The sequence below is a fragment of the Malaclemys terrapin genome, chromosome 1, assembly GCF_027887155.1.
Source record: "Malaclemys terrapin pileata isolate rMalTer1 chromosome 1, rMalTer1.hap1, whole genome shotgun sequence".
In the NCBI taxonomy this organism is placed as follows: Eukaryota; Metazoa; Chordata; order Testudines; family Emydidae; genus Malaclemys; species Malaclemys terrapin.
The window spans coordinates 80,116,114-80,139,308 of NC_071505.1; the positions used below are offsets into that span (position 1 = coordinate 80,116,114).

Consider the following 23,195-nt stretch of genomic DNA (forward strand, 5'->3'; position numbering starts at 1 on the left):
TCTGCTAGAATAAATCCACAAAACATACCAGCACATGTATATCACATTTGAACTGTAATATGTTTAAAAGAACCCTCATCTTAAAACAGGAAAGGGAGTCAGTGTTCTTCATAATAAATTAGTCTTTCAGTGTTTGTCAACCTTTTTTCACTGTCTGAATGGTTGACAGCACCGTGTAGCTTTATTCATCAGCAATTGCAGAGGATACAGAAAGGAAGGCTTGAAGATAAAAAGCATCTAAATAAGCATGAAGACCTACACTCAAGAAAATCCTGTAAACTTTGGTAAACCCTGCCATGGTACTAGAAAACATTTTTTCTTTCCCTGAGTCCAACCACCTAATAAGTTGGAAGAACCAATTTTTGTTACTATACTAACTATAAAGCTGCATTCTGTCAGTGTTGCTCCAAAACTACTTTAGGGAAAAATGAATGTGACTAGTCTCTAGCAGGGGTGCTGAAACAATTTGTATAGTGGGGATGTTGAAGTCCATTGAACCAAACAACAAACGCTGTATATAATGGAAACCACTTCAAGCCAGGGGGTGAGGCAGCACCCCTGGTTCAGCACTTATGGATTCTAGTGTCACGTCTGCTGCTATCACAGAACAAAGTAGTGTTGGCAAGTGAGTATAGGAGAAGCCTACCATTGCAAATAGGCATTGTGGTCTGAATAGGGTGACCAGATGTCCCGATTTTATAGGGACAGTCCGGATTTTGAGGGCTTTTTCTTATATAGGCACCTATTACCCCCCACCCCGTCCCGAATTTTTACACTTGCTATCTGGTCACCCTAGGTTTGAAGGAGTGAATGCAGGATTGGGAATCAATTGGTCACAAATTCTACTTTGGATTCTGCCACCACTGACTCACTGTGTGGTCTTTGACAAGACTCTTCACCTCTCTGCTGCCATTTCCCCATATGTAAAATGGAAATAACAATGCTTATCTATCTGAAATGCCCCTCTGAGGGTGGGTGAACATTAGTATTTTCATTTGATAAGGAACAAGTAGTTAATGTCTGTCTAGTGCTTTGAACATTTAAGGTGCTAGATAACTGCCAAGTATAATTTATAAAATTCAAGCTCAGCTCCCACTGAAGTAAGTGCCTTAGAAAGGATTACTGGTTTGGGCCTTATGTTTGTACCATGAAAATGAGCCCCAAGGAGTTGGGCTAGAATTAATTCTGTCTGTAAACTGTTCAATAAATTGGCATATATTCCTCCATATTAAGGTGTAGGGAAGCCTCTTAGTGTTTGGACCCAATTGAAATGCCTCATTTGTTGCCCAAGTTCCATAAATCGTTACTGTGTAGGTGTTTAAGGAATATCTTTTTTGGGGGGGAAGGAGAGGGGAGGGACAATGAGGAATTTTCACTCAAAAGAGTAAAGTCCACTCCACAAGGCCTGACACCCCTGACACCAAATCAGTATTGTGTTTAAAGAATGCTTTATAGAATGGAATATAGCTGCCTGTCCTTGCATCAGCCCAGACAACGGAACAGACATCACATGCTGGTGTGCTGGCCATAATGGACTCCCTAGTTAAACCACTTTGATTTATTTATTTTCAAACTAGAGAAGCTGAACTGAAGAATAGTCCAGATTCAGAATTCTGAAGTGTTATAAAAATTAGAAACCAAACCACAGGCATGTGTGTGCTGTATACAATTATTATTGGCAGCCTGCATCTAGTCCTAGAGCTTTCTTCTCCTAGTAAATGGTTTATTTTGCAATTTGGATGGGTGCTGTCAACATGATTTGCATACTTAACCTGCCTTTACAAGTGTGGAGGTAGATTCTCTCCGGAAAGCGCAGGGTGGTGCAGTTAACACTCACTCCTCTGTGTCCATATGTGAGCAGTGCTGGAGAGGGGCATTCATACGATGATAACTGGCCAGGGGGGAACAGCAGATTTACAAACTATTTGGGGCTTTACACAAGTTGCACCAGGTGACATGGGAGAGGAGCTGAATCCCCACATCTCCCAGGTGATTTGGCACTGCCCCTTCCTGGGCCAAGCCCATCTGTTCTTGTCTCCTTGGCTCCAGTTGAGTGTGGGTTGCTGGATGGCCTGAACTACTGTGCATAAATCCTAGCTACCTGCATTTGAATGAGGAGGACTTTTACTGCTAGGATTTTTTTTTTTTTAAATCAGGCCTTTCATGAAGGACAAATAACTTAAGAACAAACACACATGGCACTTGGTCTATGTCCTAAACATGAACAAAATTGTCCATATGCCCCCATACAAGTACTTAGCTTGATTATACTTTCAATATGTTTGTTTTGGAAAGACAGATTCCAGGATTGTCCGGGAATACAAAACACACTTATTATAATCTCTTTAAATATTGTGCTGTAATTTTGTATTGGTGCTTGTAATGTTAAGAACCATAATGCTGTATGGAAGAGATCCTGGCAACCATTTACATTATACTCATTGAACAGAAATAGTTTGATTTAAACTTCGGGGGTGATTACAGGTCCCAGTACTATGAGGTGCTGAGTAGAGCTGAAGAGGGTAAATATTGTTCCCCCCTCCCCTCCACAACAAAATCTGGGAAAATCAAGATTTCCAAAAAAAATCTATCCTGAACTGGGACAAAAGTCAATCTTGAAAACTTTCATGAATCAACAAACTGAAAATAAAACTATTTCCAGTCAACTGAAACATTTTGTTTTGATGATTTTGAAACTATCTGTTTTGATTTTTTCAATTTAAGTAAAAAAAAAAATGTCAAAACTGACTCTTTCCTGCAAAGTTTCAGTTTTGACGAATCAACATTTTTCAATGGGAAAACTGCCAAAACATGCCTGACCAGCTCTAGTGATGAGTTCCATTGAAGTCAGTGAACAGTGAGGCAGTTTAGAAGCTCATAGAAGTTGTTTAATACCACACAGAATCAAGCCCTATGTTTTTATCTTGTCCTAATGACTGTGTATAGAAAGCAGCAATATTTGTTTTGATTGAAACAATTCACAGATACTATCACTTCAATATAATTAAAAGGAAAGCATGTGGTGCTGGAATTAGGAAGCACTAATGTTTCTAAATGTGTAAGAGAAAACGGCAAATGGAGTAAGGAAAAACTAACAACTTCAAAAGACAGCAAATGAGTGCTTGCCAATGTGGGGTAATAGGAAGTAAGGATGCACCTTATCAGTGTATCTACCAAAAACACATACTGTTCCAATCTGTGGGGCTGAGAGTGAGACAGCTTTAACAGGAATGGACGGGTGGACAAATCAAAAGAAGACCAAGAGAACACAGGAAATAGGGGCAGATGTTCTCTGAATGGAGAAAGCCTAGAGGGAGAGATGCATTCCAAACGTATTGACCCTGTGCTGGTGTTGTGCAAAAGTGTTTGCATATGTCTGTCTACAGAAGTTAACTTTCTTTGTTTTGTGGACATCTGTAAAGTTTCACTTTTTGTAAGTGCAGATTTGGAAAAGTTTTAACCCATCCAAAATGTGTTTCCAAACTCAGTAATGGCTTTGTGCACATTTTTATTCAAGTAAGATATGGAAATTGTACTCCAAAGAAAATTCTGGGGAAGAAAGCCATTGAGGTTCAGAGGTAGTAGTTATTGACAGATGTCCAATAACTTCTTGTAAACGTGGTCTATGTTATATGACAGGGGTGAAGTCATAAAGATAGGTTTCCTACCAACATTCCTGTCTACCACACCATTATTATACCCTATGATCCATATTTTTAGGCACATTATTGGAACATTGATGTTTACAGTATGTACTCTTTCTACTTACATATTCTGAGGATCTCAAAGCACTTATTGAGATGAATTAAGTCCCACAGAACCCCTCTGAAATAAGTATTATCCCTGGTTTTCCAGTTGGGAAACTGAAGAAAATTGATTAAAAGTGAAATCCTGCCTTTATAGAGGGCAGTGACAAAATTCCAATTGACTTCAGTGGAGCCAGGATTTCACGCTAGGTGACTTGTCCAAGGTCACAGACAATCTTTAGCAGAGTCAGGAAGTAAATCCTGCTATTCCAGCCTCCACTCCTATACCCTAAGCATAAGATCATCACTTCTCCTATTGCGTTCCTGTGTAATATTACAGGTATTTTATTTTAAATTTAGAGCTTATGAAAGATACATGACTGAAACTGCATTTCTTTCAAACACAGAAATGATAGCATGGACAATGGGAGCTTCCCTATATTTGTCCTGCCAATGAGTTTAAACACTGATCTGGAGAGGCTATTGCAAACAGAGAGTTACTGAGACATTCTTAAAGTCCATTTAAGTCTTAGCACCTCTGCTGAAGTTGTTGAGGAAAATGCCAGTTTAAATGGTGATTTTTATGTCGACATTTCTCCACTAGAAAATGGACAGAAACCACTGATATGTATTACAAACAATTCACAAACTCTGAACACTTCTTGGCCACTACACAGGGGTTGGATTTGAACCAGTGACCTAGAGGTAAAAGTCTGTTTCTTATTATCAAGCTTCTGAGTTCTGCAGGCCTCCATCTTTTACATATGTGATAGATCACGCAAAATTTTAATAAGAGAAAGATGTTTCCTAGACTGTCAAAAATGTCCCTTTGTCTTTCAGATGTTTGTTTATTTTTGGCAGGATTTGCCTTATTAGATATTTCAGGCAAAAACATTTCTAGATGATTTAGTAGGTTTTTTCTCTGTAGTTCTCTGCAATTCCTTTCTTATTTTAAGAAAGTGAAGAATTTTACAAAGACATTACAGAGGGTCAAAGTATGTGTTTGTTTTTTTGTTTTGGTTTTCTATAGGAATTTGTTTTTCTTTGTTAAATAGTGTGATTCTTTAAATCGTTACAAATCTCCCTTGCCTTGCATAACACACCAAAACATAAGCAAATTGTGTATAAATATATCCCTTTACGCACACAGAGAGAAAACATTAAGGTTGCACACTTATACCCTCAAAGGTAAGCAAAGGACAATCTTAAAGTTGCACATATAATCTTAACTCTGTTCCTTTGTGCATACACATTATGACAGAATACACTGCTCTACAGCCAAAATGCTTCTGAAATAAATGTAGTCAAACTTTACTAATTCTTGGTCACTGAGAACGAAAATGATGCTTAAAATTGTTGATTGGCTCTGGTTTTCAAGATATGCTATTGGGTCAGTATATACGACCCTTGACTTGGGAATGGCAGAGGATAAGTGAGTTATAAAGGGAAGGCATTTCAATTTAAACCAGAAATGACTAAAATACATCTTTGACTGGATCTGTGAATAAATCTATGACTGGGTTTGGACAGTACTTGCTTTTTAGGCAAAATAATGAATGATGCAATCTGAAGCTGGTATACATACATGATATGAATTGCATCATGTTATTCCTAGAAGTTATGGATGATGCAATCATAACGAAGCTTACATCACTCTGCTGAACAAATTGCCCTATATCAGCTCTAGAAATCATACAGTGTCGTGCTCTCTTATTTGTGTTTTTGATTTTGCAAAGGGACACATTTCTGTTTAGCCAAAGTGAGCAGAGATGCCTCGTACTTGTGTGAACAGTGCAGATAACTTCTGCTATGTTTGTGGTGAAGTGACTTTTGCATCACAAAAGCGCAGTATAACCACTATGGTTAGGAGAGCCTATCACCTTTATTTTGGCTGCAAAATTGGAGATCAGGACAAGAGGTGGGCCCCACACATATGCTGCAAAACTTGTGCAACAAATCTTCACCAGTGGTTGAACAGGAAAAGGAAATCTATGCCTTTTACAGTGCCAATGATTTGGAGAGAGCCAACAGATCATACCAGCAATTGTGACTTCTGCATGGTGCCTCCAGTTGGGAAAGGTGTGTCAAAGAAGAAAAAGTGGACTGTGCATTATCCAAACATTCCATCAGCTATACGCCCAGTACCCCACGGAGAAAGACTGCTGGTTCCTGATGCACCAGAATCATTCTCACTTGAGTCAGACGAGGAAGAGGATGAAACTTCTGGTCCTGAACCATCAATGTCACAGGACCCACATTTTCTCCCATCCCCCTCCTCTGAACCACACCTCATAACACAAGGTGAACTGAATGACCTTGTCAGGGATTTGGAACTACCCAAGATTAAGGCAGAGCTGTTGGGCTCCAGACTACAGCAGTGGAATCTCCTGGCAGGTGATGTTAGGGTTTCCATGTTCCGTGACCATCAAAAGGATGGAACTACTTTTGAGGTGCATAAACTATGACCAACATCAGTGGCAGCTTTGTGGCGATTTGAAGGTTGTTGCTCTCTTGCTTGGTCTGCAGACTGGATACACAAAGTACTGCTGTTTTCTCTGCAAATGGGATAGTCGTGCAAGAGATTCCCACTACATTAAGAAAGATTGGCCACTCTGACAGTCATTGGAGCCTGGGAGGAAAAGTGTTCAGCATTCACCACTTGTTGAATCAAGGAAGATTTTGTTACCACCCTTACATATCAAGCTGGGTCTGATGAAGAACTTTGTCAAGGCCATTGACAAAACACAAGCAGCTTTCAAGTACCTCCGTGGAAAATTTCCAAGTGAAGTTAAGTGAAGCTAAGATAAAGGAAGGTGTCTTTGTTGGTCCTCAGATTCGTGAACTTCTTCGAGATAATGCATTTGACCATGCACTGCATGGCAAGGAAAAGACGGCATGGAAAGCCTTCCAGTTAGTGGCAAGAAATTTTCTTGGAAACAACAAGGCAGACAACTACAGGTTGTTGGTGGAAAACCTCCTCAAGGCATACAAAAGCCTTGGTTGCAACATGTCACTAAAGATACATTTTTTGCACTCTCATCTAGATTTTTTTCCACCGAACTATGGAGCAGTGAACGATGAGCACAGTGAGCGATTTCACCAGGACATTGCAACAATGGAGAAACGCTATCAGGGCAAATGGAGCCCATCAATACTTGCAGACTATTGCTGGATAGTGACAAGAGATGCGCCATTTAATGAATACAAGAGACAAGCCAAGAAGCGCCGAGTAGACACTGAATAGGACTAAACTATGTACATAATAGTTTTTTGCCTTTTGTTTCATAATACATTTTATTTATATAACCCTTTTGCTGATTTTTAAAGTGTTACATAAACAGGACAGGTGAAATATTATCATGTAAAGCAACCATAAACACATGAAAAGACGTAGGTTTACAATTTATGATTAAAACTCTACTATTTACACAATATACATAGACATAAAATGTAAAAACTTAAATATCTTAGAAACAGTAGCCAATCAGTTGTTTAATTGTCATATTTGAATTCAGCACATCAAAATACATAATAAATAGCACATTTTATCTCTGAAGCAGACGACTTCTCAAAAATTGTAGACCAGTGATATTTAACCACATGGTCAAACTATTTCTCAAGGAATTTAATATAATATAACACCATGAAATCTTTTAAGCTCAGATACCCACATAGCATCTTGTAATTTTTCTCCTTGTCTATTTACACAGTATGTACTAAATGTTCATAAGTGACAACTTAATTTGGATGCACAACTTGGAATGCCTAAAAGGAAGTGCTGAGCACCCACTTCTGAAAATTAGGCCTCTTTCAGGCATGTCAAGTTGAGCACTTAAAATTACTAGTCACCTTTGTAATTGTAGGTCTATATCTTAGATAACTTAAGATCTGGTTTTCAGAAGTGCTGAGCACTCCCAGCTCAGACTGACTTTTGTTTGAATTGTAGGTGTTCAATACTTCTTAAAATGACTTTCTAGTTAGACTTTTTGTACAACTCTTCATCTCAGGTATGAAATTTACTAATGTTGCGCCTGATCCAAAGCCCATTAAAATCAATGGGATTCTTTCCATTGAAATCAGCTGGCTTTGGATAAGCCCCAAAGTCAGTACCAATGTTCTATAGACTTTCTCTTCCACCAGCATCCCAGCTTTCTTTAGATGCTATTCATGGAATGAGGCACTCAAAACCAGTTTTCATATGTCCATAGGCACAGTATATCGTAGGCAGAGAGTAAAATGGAGGGAGAGTATTATTCATAACTCAAATTAATGTATTAGCTTTTTGCTGTTTTACTTTACATTATTTTTGTGATGTTTATGAACTTTTATGGTGAGGCACAAAAGAGAGCAAATACCTCTGAACAGAAATGAGTGATGAAACACTAATTGAAAGCAAATGAGTTTTGGGGAGGCATTTGAAGGAAGAGGGGCAGATTGCATGGTACAGAAGATGGCAGCTACTATACAAGAAAATGCCTAGCAATTTAAGATGTTTATTACAGAAGTTGCCTCAGTCTAGTTTCTTTCTTTGTTCCTCTTTATCTTAAAATCTATAACCCAGTGAGACAGCAGCAAATTGCATGTTAAAGTAACATTTATTTAGATGGCAAGTTCTTCAAGGCAGGTACACTGTTATATGTATAGCTCTGTGCAAACAAAATTAGTTGTATGGTGACTCTTCAGAAGCTAACGTCTGTGGCAGCTGTCCATGGACACAGGAAGGTTCCTGGGTTCTTCCATTGAATTTCTTATGGGAAGTAGGAATGTTCCATCCATTCATCTTTGGCCACAGAATCGCAAATAGGTATCCTGAGGCTCCTCTTTTGAAGGGCAAGAGTTTGTGGGTTGCATGCTGATTTCAGACATGCTGGTGTAAATCCTGAGTAACCCCTAATTCTACTGGTATGATTGAGGCTTTACTTCTCACTTCTGTTGTACTTGTACCAGATTTAAATGGAGAGACGCTGGGTTTACACTGATACCAATGAAATCAAATTCTGACTCTGACTCCATCCAGCCTGATTACCAATTTCATTTGCAGTTTCAGGTGCCCTAGTTTCTGTTCCTGATGTTTTGTTTAGAAATGTATTAGGTGTGTGAAATAAGTCAGCCTTCAGCAGCTCTTTTGGTTGGACCAGTGCTAAAAACCCAGTGGTAGCAATAGTACTGTATAAAACTGTACTGGGCCAGTTTTGATACTTAGATCTGGTCTCTTTGCAGCTCAGGAGGTGCAAAGGAGTGGATAGCAGATAATTCATAGTCAGAGTGGAACTCCCTTCTCATGCAAGTCATAGTCATAGATTTTAAGGTCAAAAGGGATCATTATGATCATTTTGTGACAGCTCAAGGTCCTGTGCATGCCACTTTCCACATATGTAGGAGTCATATTGGGGGCAGGGAATAGATATGCTGATCTGCTACCCATATGCTCTAGGGCAGTTTTTCCAAGACTACTATCAATTACTTACAATTACAGATTTGCAGCCATGTGACTTTATGACTATCCTTTAATATCCATGAGCTTTAATATTTTTTTGAAGAGTGCAAGTGGGTGAAGGCAATCATGAATAACTGAACAAATTTAAGAGCTGCAGTTAAACCTTGGTGCGAACACTTACCACTAGTGCTGCCTAGTGCTCAGGCTAGGGTTTGGGAGATGTCGTCTTTCCAGGTGTTCCCCTTTCTCACTATAGCTCCATCTGGTGGTGGAGCTCTGTTCTTTCAGAGGCTCAGCCCTCTGGCCAGGTCACTCAAAGGTGACCACCCATTTTGGGGTATACAAAGTCCAACAATGTGACTTCTGAAGTCAGCAAGGGCTTTGGAAATTCCCACTTGGGTCAAGTATCTGTTAGTCTATAAGGTGCCACAGGACTCTTTGTTGCTCCCCTTGGGTCAGTGTCTTCCCCAGCTAGGTTCTTCACTGAGGGATAGACATCTGCTATAGTCCACTCTTTAAATCTTGGTATGGGAGCCTGGGCCCACCCTCTCCACCAAGCTCCAATCGCAGCTAAACCCTACAGTATGGGGTGTTTTATAGCTGCCTCCCTAGATCACTTCCTACCACTGCCTGTTCTTCCCACAGGGTAAAGTAAATAACAGAACACAGAGATAAAGTTTCTGACCTTCAAAAGTCACCAGTCCCTCCTTTGCAAGTTGGCCTGAGGCAGCAAGAGTACCTGTGGTGTTCCTTCCTGGGAGAGGAGTTCAGGTCACCTGCCTGTCTGCCACTGAGCTAATTTGCTTCCCTTTTTAAGCTCTTCCTCCAGCCTATGAAGGCTTTGTAGCTGGGGTAGGTCAGAGTCACACAGGCCCAGAGCAGCTCCTTAACCCCTCCTCCAGTGTGGGGTTTGTATACCTCCATCACAGTTGAGCTATATAAGAAGCTAATAGAAAGCAGGAGATTTTCAGTGTTAAGATAAAGGACAAATGGTGTCTTGTGAAAGCTTTAATTCCCCTGTTGATTGAGGATTTCCCAGATCCATGTTAGCTTCATCAAATGAAAATGATGAAGCTAACATCTTAAAAATGCATGTCATGCTCATGAAAGGTGTTGGATTGTCAGCCTGAGGCCTTGTCTGCACAACGGAGGTAAGTCGACTTAAGTTACACAACTCCAGCTATGTGACTAACATAGCTTGAGTCGATGCAGCTTAGGTCGACTTACTGCGATATCTACACCACACTCGGTCGACGGGAGACACTCTCCCATCGACTTACCGTACACTTCTCATTCCTGTGGAGTACTGGAGTTGACGGGAGAGCAATCTGCAGTCGATTTAGCAGTTCTTCATTAGAACCGCTAAATTGACTCCCGGTAAATCTATCGCCACAGCGTTGATTCCCCGGTAAGTGTAAATATAACCCACACCTCCTGGGTCTAGTGTTCTGTCCCATTTAGTGGTACCGAGACTACTTAGAGAGAGATTAATGAGTCTGCTCTACAGCCTTAGCTAACAGCCATATGTTTTTTAGCTCATGCAGGAGAGGCTCATATATTTAGCTCCAGAGGTCCCAGGTTCGATCCCACCCGCTGACGACCGGGGTCTGTTGGCGTTATACAGACATGCCCTGAAGTCTTCTATCTAGTTCAAGAAAGTACAGCGTAGGTAGTAGAAGCAGTACAAGCTTCCTCACACTACCTTGACAATGTACCTGAGCCTTCACTTGTAGGAGTGAGTTAATAGCTTCATCTTCGCTCCTATTCAGTCCTCATCTTCTCAAATGAGATTGCCAAAAAGTGTGCCAATTGCAGGTGGAATTTTTGTAGTCATATGTGCCTGTACACTATGAATTAAACTACCACCACAAATTTGTTTTGTGTGGGCAGCTGAGCAATAATAACTTACTTAATAAAAGTTTAAGCCAATGAGTATGTGATAAAATAGTGTGCAGACAATTACCAGTCTTCTGAGCCATCCTCTGTGTAGGCTCTTATTCCCCAGTTTTGATTATTAAGCCCCTAAAATTAAGACACCCCTTAAAATGCAATACAGGAAAATTACTGACAAAGCTTTTTTGTAATGATTTGCAAACCTAGGGTTGGACTCTGAGTGAAAAAGTCTCTCAAAACCTATGTTTAAGGAAGATAAAGAAAATGCTGACATTTTGAGGCTGTGGCATTTTTTATCGCCTATGTGTGTATGATAATACACATATTCTAAATAATGATATTGAAATATAAAGAATTGCAGAATGTTCAGATTAAGAGTTTTGTTAGTTACACTTTAGTAATTTACAATTATGGATAGTGAATGAGTTTAGATAAGGTTACATTTAGGCCAAAGCTTTGCCTGACACGAGTGCTGTTCTTCCAATTCTCCTTTTTCATGGAATTGCAGATGTAATTGATGACAGGACAAAGACAACATGTGCTGGAAAATTTTAGGTAAAATATATAAACCTATAATGACAAGAAGCCCGCTTTACTGGGAAATCCCAAGAGCAGGGTGACACAGATGTAGAATGGTATGAAAATTGTATAAGTAGCAAAAGTTGTGTAAATTGAAACTTGCACATGCATATTACCTAAAACAAATGATTAGTGTGCTTAATGTTGATTGGAGAAAGGTTAAATAATGCATGATGAGGAAATATATAAAAAGACCCAAGTGATAAAGGTCCAAATTGGGCAAACACCAGGCCAGAAACTGAAGGAACAGGACTGAAGGACCAGATCTGAGGCAGTGACTACCATCATGAAGTACAGGAGACCTTCCCAGTGCCCAGGAATGTGGTAACTTGGGCCCTCTACCAAGTCCATCTTATCCGTTTGTCTGGCATAAACATATGGGCAGACATTATAACAACAAATCTGTCTGAAATTGTATAAATTAAGGTCAAAATTAATTAAGCCTAAATTGGATGGATTTGTGACTCAGTTTCCCACCTTGCACTCCCAACACCAGTCACAGGATATTATTGTGTTTTAACCCTTTTCCTGCCATCAACTCCCCAATCCAATTTCTTCACTTGTTTTGCCCTGGCCTCATCTCTGTCCCTTCTCTTAAACTTGCTACCGTTTCCTTAGCTCCTGTCATCTAACATAGCCATCTTGTATCTCTCAGGCTCACTGATTTTCCCCATCACATTGCAGATCTCAGTTGAAAACATTTTACTTCCATCTCAATGCCTCTTAGGCTACATCTACACTACAAGCTAGGAGTGTGATTCCTAGCTCACGCAGGCATACTCTGGCTGGCTCCTTTCGAGCTAGCACAAGTATAAATAGCCCTGGTAGCACGGGCAGCAGCAGTGGTGATATGGCTTAGTGGGGCCGAGTACATACTCACCTGAACCCCATGGGTATGTACTTGTCATGGCCCATGCTACCACAGCTACACTACTGTTTATGTTTGTGCTACCTCTTAAGCTCCTGCAAGTAAGTCTACAAGAGCGGGGGATCACACACCTAGTTCATAGTGTAGATGTTGTCTCAATTTGTCCTTCCTTCTGCTGTAAAGCAGCTTTGTCTGCTGTAAGGAAAATAGATTAGACATGTGTAAATATACCCTGTAATCAGACTGTGCTAGGATTTTCTTTGAGTTTACTAGCTGGAATATGCATAAATCAGTCTCCAGTTCTCAGTATTGTCTTACATGCTGTTCAAATCAAGTTTTCATTTAACAGATTCAGTGTAAGCCCTCTTTGAATGAAAGTCTCTGAACCCCGGAATCAGTGATCATTTTACTCACATGAGTAGTGCCTTTGACAGTCTGGTCTTTTGATTACACCAATATTGGGGAAGAAAATATGACTTTGTATATGGTTTTTATAGAACCTAGTACAAGGACGCCCCAATATTGATTGCGACCCTCTGGTTGCTACTATAATATAAATAATCATTAATAAAAATATTATGAGGAAAAGATATGGTATTTCAACTTATATTTAAACTATGATTGTCTGACAGTTTAAAAAGATAAACCCTATTTAAAAAGTTTGAAGGCTGCCTTTTAAATCTCTCCTTCCTAGTCTTATTCTGTAAGGACCTCAGCATTTCTTCCTGGTTCTTAAGTTTATTTTCTTTTTCCTGTTGTCTGTGGTTGGCACTAGTCTGTTTACAAACACCACAAAAATTTCTAGTTGAGTTACTTCTTTTCTTTACTTAAGGCTCTCCGACAATAAATTTCCTTCCACTACAAAGCCATAGTAGAACTTGCAGGTCTCAGGGCAATGGTGCTAGAACCAACTTTGGGTTTCATAGCCAAAATTTAACCTTACCTATTATACTGCCCCCCAGTTCTGATGAAGGATTGAGTACATTTCTCCTAAGTAATACAAAACCTCAGCTATCTTACCCTTCTAACATCCATATACCATGTTTCCCACACACACTGATTATACCAGATGAACACATTGAAGGAGATAAAGTTAGGTCTATTATCCACATACCGTGGGAAGGGACCTCAGGGGCTCACTGACATCATCCTTGTAGCCTGTTAACTGTACAAACTTAACGTTGTACTAACTAAAAATTAGAGGCTTCACCAGAGATAACTTTAACAACCACCAGCTAGGTGACATAATTTACAGAAAATAGTCCACAAAGTCCATGGAGTCTATAAAAATACCAGTATACATTTATTTTCACTGGAATACAAAGATTCCCCAAAGAAAATCTCTAAAACAGAAGTCACAGAAATGAACCCCTGGACCTGGATCCCAAGCACAAAATTTAAAGGAAATAGACTCTCCTCGGAATCGGAGGAAGTAAATTGACAGGATATTTAAGGCCCTGTTTGCCTCTAGCAGGCTGCTTAAGTTACCCAACCAGACCTCTTCTCTGAGCTCCCTTACTTAAAAATAAATAAATCTGGCCAACAAGGCAATTTTTTAAAAGTGCCCACAACTCCCCCCATGATCTCTTCCACTAATTACAGCTGCCATTTTCCTCACCTACCTTCCAAATGGTTTCTTTCTCACAAACATTCCTACAGATACCTCTCTTCAGGCTCACTCATCCTGATACATCCTACCAACAAACCCCAAAGGGCAGAGGGAAAGTGTTAGTGACTAAGTTTCTCAAACATTCAGTTCTGAGACCACACTCATATGACTTCACATTATTGCAAGATCTGCCTATGCTCCTTCCAGCAGGTTCACATCAGTGGACCCCTGCAAGTCTAGAAAAAGCGACCAGCTCTTTATTTGTGCTCATGTTCAAGATAAATGTCTAAGGGTTGTCATTTTCCAGATCTATTAATTCAGTGTTGAGATGGTACTCACTTCACAGGCAACATGATCTCCAGCCTGAAGAGATGGACTTCCATAAAAGAATATCAAGTACACACTCTCTTTCTTTTTAAATAAACAAAATGGAACTGATTCTTCTCTTACCCACTGTTTACTACTGACCTAGATGGTGAATGAACTCAGACTTTCAATATCTTTATATCTTTTCCCAGTCTGCAGAGATCTAACTGAATTTGGTGCTTGCATATTTGAATACTCAGGTATAATACCTGTTGGGTAAAATTTTGAAGAGCACTTAACTGACTTTGGTGTCTAGGTCCCATTGACATTTAATGGGATGTTGGTGTAAATCAGGCACTTTGAAAAATTCACAGGTCACTTGACTTTAAAGTGCTTAATGCAAGAGGTAGAGTAATTGTCTACAGTGCCTTAAGGGTCTAAGGCTTGATCTAAAGCCCACTGAAGTGAATGGAAGTGTGTCAGGACCCTAAAGAGCAGCCATCCATAAATGGGATAGACTGGGATTCTACAGCTAGCCTGAGTTTGCACCATCACTCATCACTTCACACCAATACCTATAATCTGTGCCATTGCATGAATAATTTCTGTTAAACAGAGCCCTTTATGTAGCTCAGATTTATAACTACAATTGGATTCCATGTCAGATAGGAGGCATAGGAGTGATGGAATGAGGAGATACATTTTGTTTGCAATTAAACAAATTAACTTTAGCAATTAAACAAATTACAAATTATTTTTAGCAATTAAAATATAATTTATGGCCACAATTTTTAAACTTGGGTGCCTAGGCACCTAAATCCCTATTTAAACACCTACTTTATAGTGGCTTGATTTTCAAAAGTGCTGAGCACTCAGAACTCTCATTGACTTCAGGGAACTATGAGTGCCTTGACTTGCTCAGGATGGGACATGGAAGAAGTAAAGAGATGGAACTAAGCAGAGGAAATTTTTTGGCTAGATAGCTGGAAAATGTTCTTACCAGGAGGTCTTTTAAACTACACAACCTTCCAAGAGCTGTGACGGATGATGCATCACTAAAGGAATTTAAAATAAGACTGAATGAACTGCTCAGTAATAGGAGACAATCCTGTCTTGGGAGAGAGAGATTGATAAAACAATTTAATAGGGCTTTTCTAGCTCTGATTTCTTTCCTATTGAGGGGATCTCACCCTCCCATTTGTTACTTTCATAGGGAAGTGGAGGGAAATTGAGATGGAGAGACTTCTTCTCTTTGGTTGGTGGGAGCAAAGATTGGGCTGAGAACCCTGCCACTGCTTAAATTGTAATGAAAGAGGCGCCAGGGCTCAGCCCTGGCAAGCCCCACCACAAATTAAGCACAGATTGGGCAGCCAGAGAGTGATGGCTACTGGCCGGGCACCCAGCTCTGAAGGCAGTGCTGCCGCCAGCAGCAGTGCAGAAGTAAGGGTGGTAGTACACCATATCCTGCTACTCTTATTTCTGCACTGCTGCTGATGGCAGTGCTGTCTTCAGAGCTTGGCATCTGGAGAGTGGTGGCTGCTGTCTGGGAGCCCAGAGATGCCAGGGCTATGAATGGCCAAGCCTAGAGGTGCCGGGACTCAGTCCAGAGAAACCCCGGCACAAATTAAGCACTGAACCCTGCACTACCATTTAGCAGGAAGTGAGCTACAAGAAGCTAGCCCTGTTTCGATCCTTAATCGTTGGAATTTGGTAAAGAGAGCCACTCCATGTCTTGATGAAATGGGAGCTTACTGGGCAACTCACAAAGAGAACAGAGTGCATGGGATTCATTATATTCACCACTGGCATTCGGTGGTGTAATATATTTACTGGTTTAATTCAGACATCACAAAGGAAGGGTAGCAGGTGCAAAATTGTCTCTCTTAAATAAGAGAAGCCCTACAGTAGTGATGTAGGTTCCTTTATTTTGCAGATGGAAGCAAGGCATAAGTATCACATAGTAATCAACATCAAATATACTCAGCTGACATGCAGCTGAGGCTTTCAGTGAGTGGAGGTAAATTTCTCAGGGAAGACACACAGGAAACATGAGTGTGGGGAGAGCTGGGTGTCTGCAAATGGGGGCCGTGCATAGGGGAGATAGACTAAGGGGAGTCATCTCTGTAGGGGAGAGTCAGCCACCTTTTCACCATGTCTGGAGCAGGGAAGGAAGATGATCATTAGCAGGCAGTTTGCAAACATTCCTGAGAGCAACCAGCTCATTGTGGACCTTGTATTTTGGGAACATTTAAACCCATTTCAAACATTTTTCCATAAAGGCAGATCCCTGGCTTAGCAGAAATCTTCCTCCCTATTTTAAAAGGAACAGTACAGTTCCCCTGCATTACATCAGTGAGTGTTTATGACCTTAGGGCCAGATTCTATGTTAGTATTCAGCATTTATTTCAATAGACCTATGCAAACTTACACCATCTGACTCTGGCCTATTGTTTTACTGCTAGGAAATGTTTATTACATAGTTACCACATGTTAGTTACAGTTACTGTCCTCGATCATCAAACCCTAAAACAATAACAACTCCTGTAAACCTGTATAATTCTGTTAGGTAATGAGCACCAAAACTTTGTGGAGTGGGGACTGCACCTTGATGCAACCTTGCACATTCCAATGACCCTGAGAGCTGGGCGGGTAGGAACTTTTACTCCTGGCAGGGCCGTCCAAACTGAGCATGTCAAAGGGTAGGGACCAGACAAGAAGCAGCTCATTGATGATCCAGGTTAGGGGCTAAATGAGAGGTCAAAAACCTGTCCTCATAAAGAAGTTATAGAAACACAACAAGCTAGTCCTTCTGGCAAACAGCATGATAGACAGGGATGGCATTGCTTTGTTTGTGCCCTAATGAACATCTGATGGCACAGGAAGGATTCAGATTCAGAACCCCCAACATATAATATTTAATACAAGTCTTGTTTTTATTATCTAAATCTAACATTAGTTAACATTCTTTTATTCTTCATATTTTCTTAGCACTCAATGCTGACTCAGGCAAACCCCGATTGCCTCTTTGGGAGTTTGCCTAAGTCCTTACAGCAGGAGTGGACTATAATCAGTTTAATCATTTTCTCTTTTAGTCTTTTCTCCTTAATTATCTTTCTTCCATTCTTGTTTTTCTCTTATTCCCCTTTCCTTCCCTCCTCCTTTCCTTCATCTCTGTTCCAACAGTTATAGAAAGAGCTTTTGGGCTGAAATACCTGTATCCCGTGTATCCATTGTTCTATAATGCAACCTCAGGAAACAGCCTTGCTCTATCCCACTTTATGGGGCACTGTGGATGTTTCTTCCATCCCAACTTTCTCCATTTCTCGGTTTTGTCCCACTACCATAGTGGCACCACCATGAGAGCCTCCAACCTGTATCAGAGCCAAGTGAGGAAAGCTAAGAGAAACAGAGGCTATTGGCTATAATCTCAAGGATTAGCTCTAAAAAATTCAGGGGCACATCTTGGACCACATGTGAAGATGGGGAGAAATCATGTGTTAAATATGGTATATTAAATTACACAGAAAACTGTTGAGTCAACTGTATGCAATAGCCACCACACCAATAGACCAGTCTCAATGATGAATAGTTAAAAATATCCTAAATAACCACTGCATTTATGCATTGTACTTTTTGGAAAAGCAAAATAAATGAAGTTCAGATTACCTCTGCCTGGTCCACGGGGAGGTTTTCATTGTAGTCATAAAGATTATCCAAGTCTTCCAATGCTACATCATAGGTTTCAGAGTCATAAGTTAAGGTATCTATTGTAGGAGCAGCCACAATGGTCTCAAAGATAAAAAGTCCCAGAAAAATATTTGCAAATGTCTTCATTGTTCAATTCTTTCTAAATGGAAACATAATATGCATAAATACACAATTGCAAATAACCTGCAAAATTTCAATCTTATACAAGCAGGATATGCAATTTTAGCAAGAATTCTGAAGACTGAGGAGCTATCGTAAAAATTCCAGGATCATTGATTGAAAGTATTTATTAATTGATGATTATGTTAATGTGAATATACCTTACAATTTCATTTGAATCAGGATAATTCAGTCAGATCCACTGCTGGTATATATCAGCATAGCTCTGCAGACTTCATTGGGCATGTGCTGATTTACCACAGCTTAGTATCTGGCCCACTGATTTTCACGTGTTTCAAGAGAACATTAACAGAGGATTTCTTGACAAAACTTGCCTCTATGAGAATAGCTCTGAAAAGCTGAAAGAGGAATACATTTTGACTCTCATAACGTTGGCCCTTTCAATTCCAGCATAAAATGACATTTGAGAAGCTAATCAAGGGCCAAATTAGTAGACTTTTTATACATCACGTTAATAATGATTCACCTTTCAAAATGTCCTGCAACAGAATTCTATATTTCCCCTACAAACCCAAGAAGAGTAGAATCTTTTTTCCACCATTCCAGTAGTATCTTATTTCAAGTACTTTTACTCTGTTTACCAATATGTTGAAATATAGCATTTCAACTGGTTGGAAGGCATGAGATATTTTAAAAATATCCCCTCTGCAGATCTCCAACTGAAAAAAAATAAAAACAGTATGTCCCCACCACAACTTAAAGGAATGGTATGCTGCATTTTTTCTTACCCACTCGATCCATTCTTTTAACTAGCTCCAATAAGAAGTGGTGGTGTGATAGTCACCTCGTTTCCCCAGCTAGAATATCGAACATGTGAAATTGATTTAAATGTTCCATATTTTAATAAAATCAGTAGAAAATAGGATAGGACTGAATATTAACATTCCTTCCCTCTCATGCTTAAGTGATCCATTCACTGATATCTAAAATATCCATGTGTATGGCTCTATTTAGCATTCCTTATTCAATCCTTTACTTACCTATAGCTATGATTGATTTCAACAGGAGTACTGACAGTAAATAATTGCTGAATAGGTCCAATAAGGACTAATAAACTGTACTCCCTATGATACTATGTACAATCCTCAGTCGTATTATGGTATTTTATTATTTCACTTATAAATTCTAGCTGCTTAAAAAACTACCCAGTGTATGAGAGATAAGAAATTCATGAGAACCTTTCCTTTTGAGGTTGCATAGTTTGAGCAACAGACTGAACTTCAGCTACTTGAAAGAAGGTCTTTATGAAGCAGGTTTAGGCACGAGGTTATGAAATTCCAGTGGGGATGATGAACTGCACAAGGCACTCATTTTTCCTTCCAGTGCTTTTTCAAACAATTTTTTTATCTGCTTCTGGGAAAACCCAGAGACAGCTTAGCTAGTCTTTGAACAAGTCTTAATTGAATGGCAGCTTTTCAATGGTGTCTTACAAGATTATTAAAGTTTTTTTGTTTGTTTTGTTTTTACAAATAATTCTATTACAGAGCCTTCAAATATAAGAAGAATACATTCGTTATGGCCCTCACTCCGTTCTGTATTCCCAGTTCTTTTAATTGTTGCTGCTGGTTTAATAGCCAAAGAAAACATGAAATAATTTGTTTTTCCTTGTCTTTATTTTCTGTTCCCTATTTTTGTCAGGATTGTTACTGGCCTCATTTTATGGTTGGCTTGATTCTGGCATTCATCCCCAAGGTCCAACAATAAAGTATGCTGTGTATTATCACTAATGTATCAGGCATAGGTTTCTTTTTGCCTTGTGTAAACTTTTCTGAGCAGTCCCTATATATCAATATTACATGTAATTAATCATTTAAGAATTGTCTGTTTTCTTTATGTTCAAATAATTTTAAAACCATTTTTACATTTCCTAGATATAAAAGTGTATGAGTTTTTAAAGACTTTATCTCATGTAACAAGAATATCAGCAACAAAATAAGTAATCAGTTATCTTCTCACCTCCATTAAACTGTATCTCTATAACTGTAGTACCTGGACCTGCTTGCAAAGTTTGTGTCTCTACTTTTTTTATGCAGCAGATATTGGAACACACTGTAATTATATTGGCATCTACTGTAGCTGTCAGTTCAAATATTTTATTGAAGATCATATACACCTTTCACAGGAAGGAACTAAGAAATGTTTAAAGAAAAAAAATAAAGTAAATAGCATCCGTAGTCTACCTCATTTGAATTAGTATTTTCCATGATAGAATAAAACAAATATCAAAAAAACTATTTCCATCTTTAAGAATCCAATTTACCAATCAAGAAAAGAAGTAGTAAAACTTACCTTTGGCTTCTACTTTCTCAAATGGCAGAGAGTTACTCAGAAAGCAGAGCCAGTGGTATTTGACCCTGACCAATGGCATTGGGATTTTGGACCTGTGGGAGGGTGGTACAATTTTTACCCTCAAGTGGAGACCTCATTCTGAGAAGGTTTTTGGTCTTGATATTAATGTTGCTGAATCAAATTGAAGTGAAATCAAACAAAGCTTGTATTGTAAGCAAGTACAGTTTGCTTCAGAAGTTACAGAGCATGTTGCCTAAATAAATAAATAAATAAAATCCATCAATGTGCCTCAAATCTCAGGAGCAGAAAGAGAGAGAGACTTTTAATTTTAGAGCCCATTCATTATAAGTTCTGCAATAAAGGAAAAAGCAAAATACTTGCATTCTATGTATTACATCTGTGCAAGGATGTACCTGATGCTTTAATGCAATGAAACAAATGGAATCAAAGACTTAGAACAACAAGGTTTTTTACATTTAGAAGGGTTTGTCTTTATTACTATTTAATATTCAGATATTAAGTAAAGAATATACCTAATTACAGGATATCCCTGATGGTAAAAGAAAATGTAACAAAATCCAGGATAATATCTACATACTTTTAAAAAGTATTTGTATTGATTTTAACTTTGGGACAAATCCTGATTTAAATTACACCTGAGTGACTTCAATAGAATTATTCCAGATTCAGTTGAGTTATTCTGGATTTATAATGATTTAACTGAGAGTTGAATATGGCCCCTTATTACCAAGTGGAAAACATGTTTTGGCTAAGCCATTTAAAACATTCAAAAAGTAACACATAGCCAGGCTTCTGCAGGCAAACACTATGAGTCCCATTGAATTGAGAATGCATATTTTCCCTTGCTGTAAGTGCAAGACCCTAGCAAACTGGATTAAATATTAAATAGTTCTCCCTGCAAGTAATATTTCTTTTTTGGTTCAACATACCTGACAGTGTGAACTGAATTTGAGCCTAGTACAGATACTCTGCATTCATATGTACTGCTTAATATTTTCTTCTTACATTTCACTGAGCACTCTTGCAGCAATATCCTTAGAAAGCACCTCATCCAAGTATTCTTTTCCCAGTCTTTGGGAAATAGCTCTTGTTTAAATGATGGTGGTCCCTATCTCATGATAATATCCCCTCTCTTCAATTTCCCTTTTGTTTTAAAGAACATTCATTCTGCTCTCTGAAGGTAGGTCTTAACTAAGAGAATAGAGTATTTGTCATTTCATTTTCCTGGGTCTCCTTCCATTATATCAATAGCTTCCTCCATTAGACAATTGAGATAGTGAATGCTGAAGTAGCCCACTATACAATATGCTCTTTCTGCAAATAATTCCATCTCTTTGCTCTTGAATCAAGCAACACTGGTCTCAAACCTAAGGTATTGTACTTGGGCTCTGAGAGGAGTGAACTGATTTCATTTTGAGCATTTACCACTTGGCCTCAAAGCAAGCAGTTGTACCTTTCATGCACTGTGCAGCAAATGAGTAAGCACCGTCCTGAGCAATCTAGCGCTGATTTTCTACCTCCATTGGTTATACAAGTGGGTTTTTTTAACCTGCTGATTGGGTACTAGGGTGACCTATGCTCTATCTTTACATTAAAATTTATTTTGAATTGATTTAAAGGATTTTTTCTACTTCAGTTCACTTTCCATATGTCTTTTTCCTTTACAGAATTATTCTTTCCAGACAGGCAGGCTGGTCAGTGATTGAATTTCTTTTACACAGAAGGCCCTGATCCTTCACGCTTTGGCGAGCCTGGCTAAGGCAGGTAACTGTTTAAGGTAAGCTCATCATAAAGGGAGATCCATGTTTCTAATACTCCTCACATAGTAAGGTTGATTTAGACATATTGTAGCCTAGGACCTGCAACTCGTTATATCTGTGGCTCTGTAGGAGTGGTGCTTTGGTGATTTGTGGTTATCAGGACAAACAAAATTTAAATCCCCTTGGCTGCGGGCCTCAGCTTAAATCCTTTGTTTGGTTTCTGGAGTCCTCCCAGACTACAATATGCTTTATTGACTATACAGCAATACATTCACTCTCAAACATTATATTATTATTATTATTTTAGTAGCCTCTGGAAGGCCCAACTGAGTTCAGAGCCCCATTGTGCTAGGCACTGTGCAAACTCATGGTAAAAGACATTCCGTGGCCGGAAAAAAAATGCTTACAGACTAAACAGGTAGAAAAAGGAAGTATTGTTAGTTTCATTTTACAGATGGGGAACCAAAGCATATAGAGATTAAGTGATATACATAGTCACACAGGAAGTCTGTAGATAAGCCAGAAATTGACCCCAGATCTCTGACTCCCTAGCTGACACTTAGGGCATGTCTACACTATGAAAGTAGGTTGATTTTATAGAAGTCAATCTTTAGTAAGCCATTTTATACAGTCGATCGTGCATGTTCCCACTAAGCGCATTAGATCGGTGGAGTGCGTCCTCAATACCGTGGCTAGCATCACTCACAGAGCGGTGCATTGTTGGTAGCTATTCCACAGTCCCCACTGCCCATTGGAATTCTGGGTTAAGCTCCCAATGCCTGATGAGGCAAAAACATTG

At 39.2% G+C, this 23,195-nt stretch overlaps 1 protein-coding gene across 2 annotated transcripts in view; it reads right to left on the reverse strand.

The window, feature by feature from the left end:
• Positions 1-20,733, reverse strand: part of EPYC (epiphycan) — a 33,305-nt gene extending 12,572 nt beyond the window's left edge. Inside the window, exons 1-2 of one of the 2 annotated variants that reach the window (XM_054016209.1) lie at positions 20,616-20,733; positions 18,105-18,281 (exon numbers count right to left, since the gene is read on the reverse strand). In XM_054016209.1, coding sequence (XP_053872184.1) covers positions 18,105-18,272 — 168 coding nt within the window. In that variant the 5' untranslated portion in view covers positions 18,273-18,281; positions 20,616-20,733. Of the gene's footprint in view, positions 1-18,104; positions 18,286-20,615 lie in introns of both variants that reach the window. The other variant, XM_054016208.1, reaches the window with a different exon arrangement.
• Between the last annotated feature and the right edge of the window lie 2,462 nt (positions 20,734-23,195).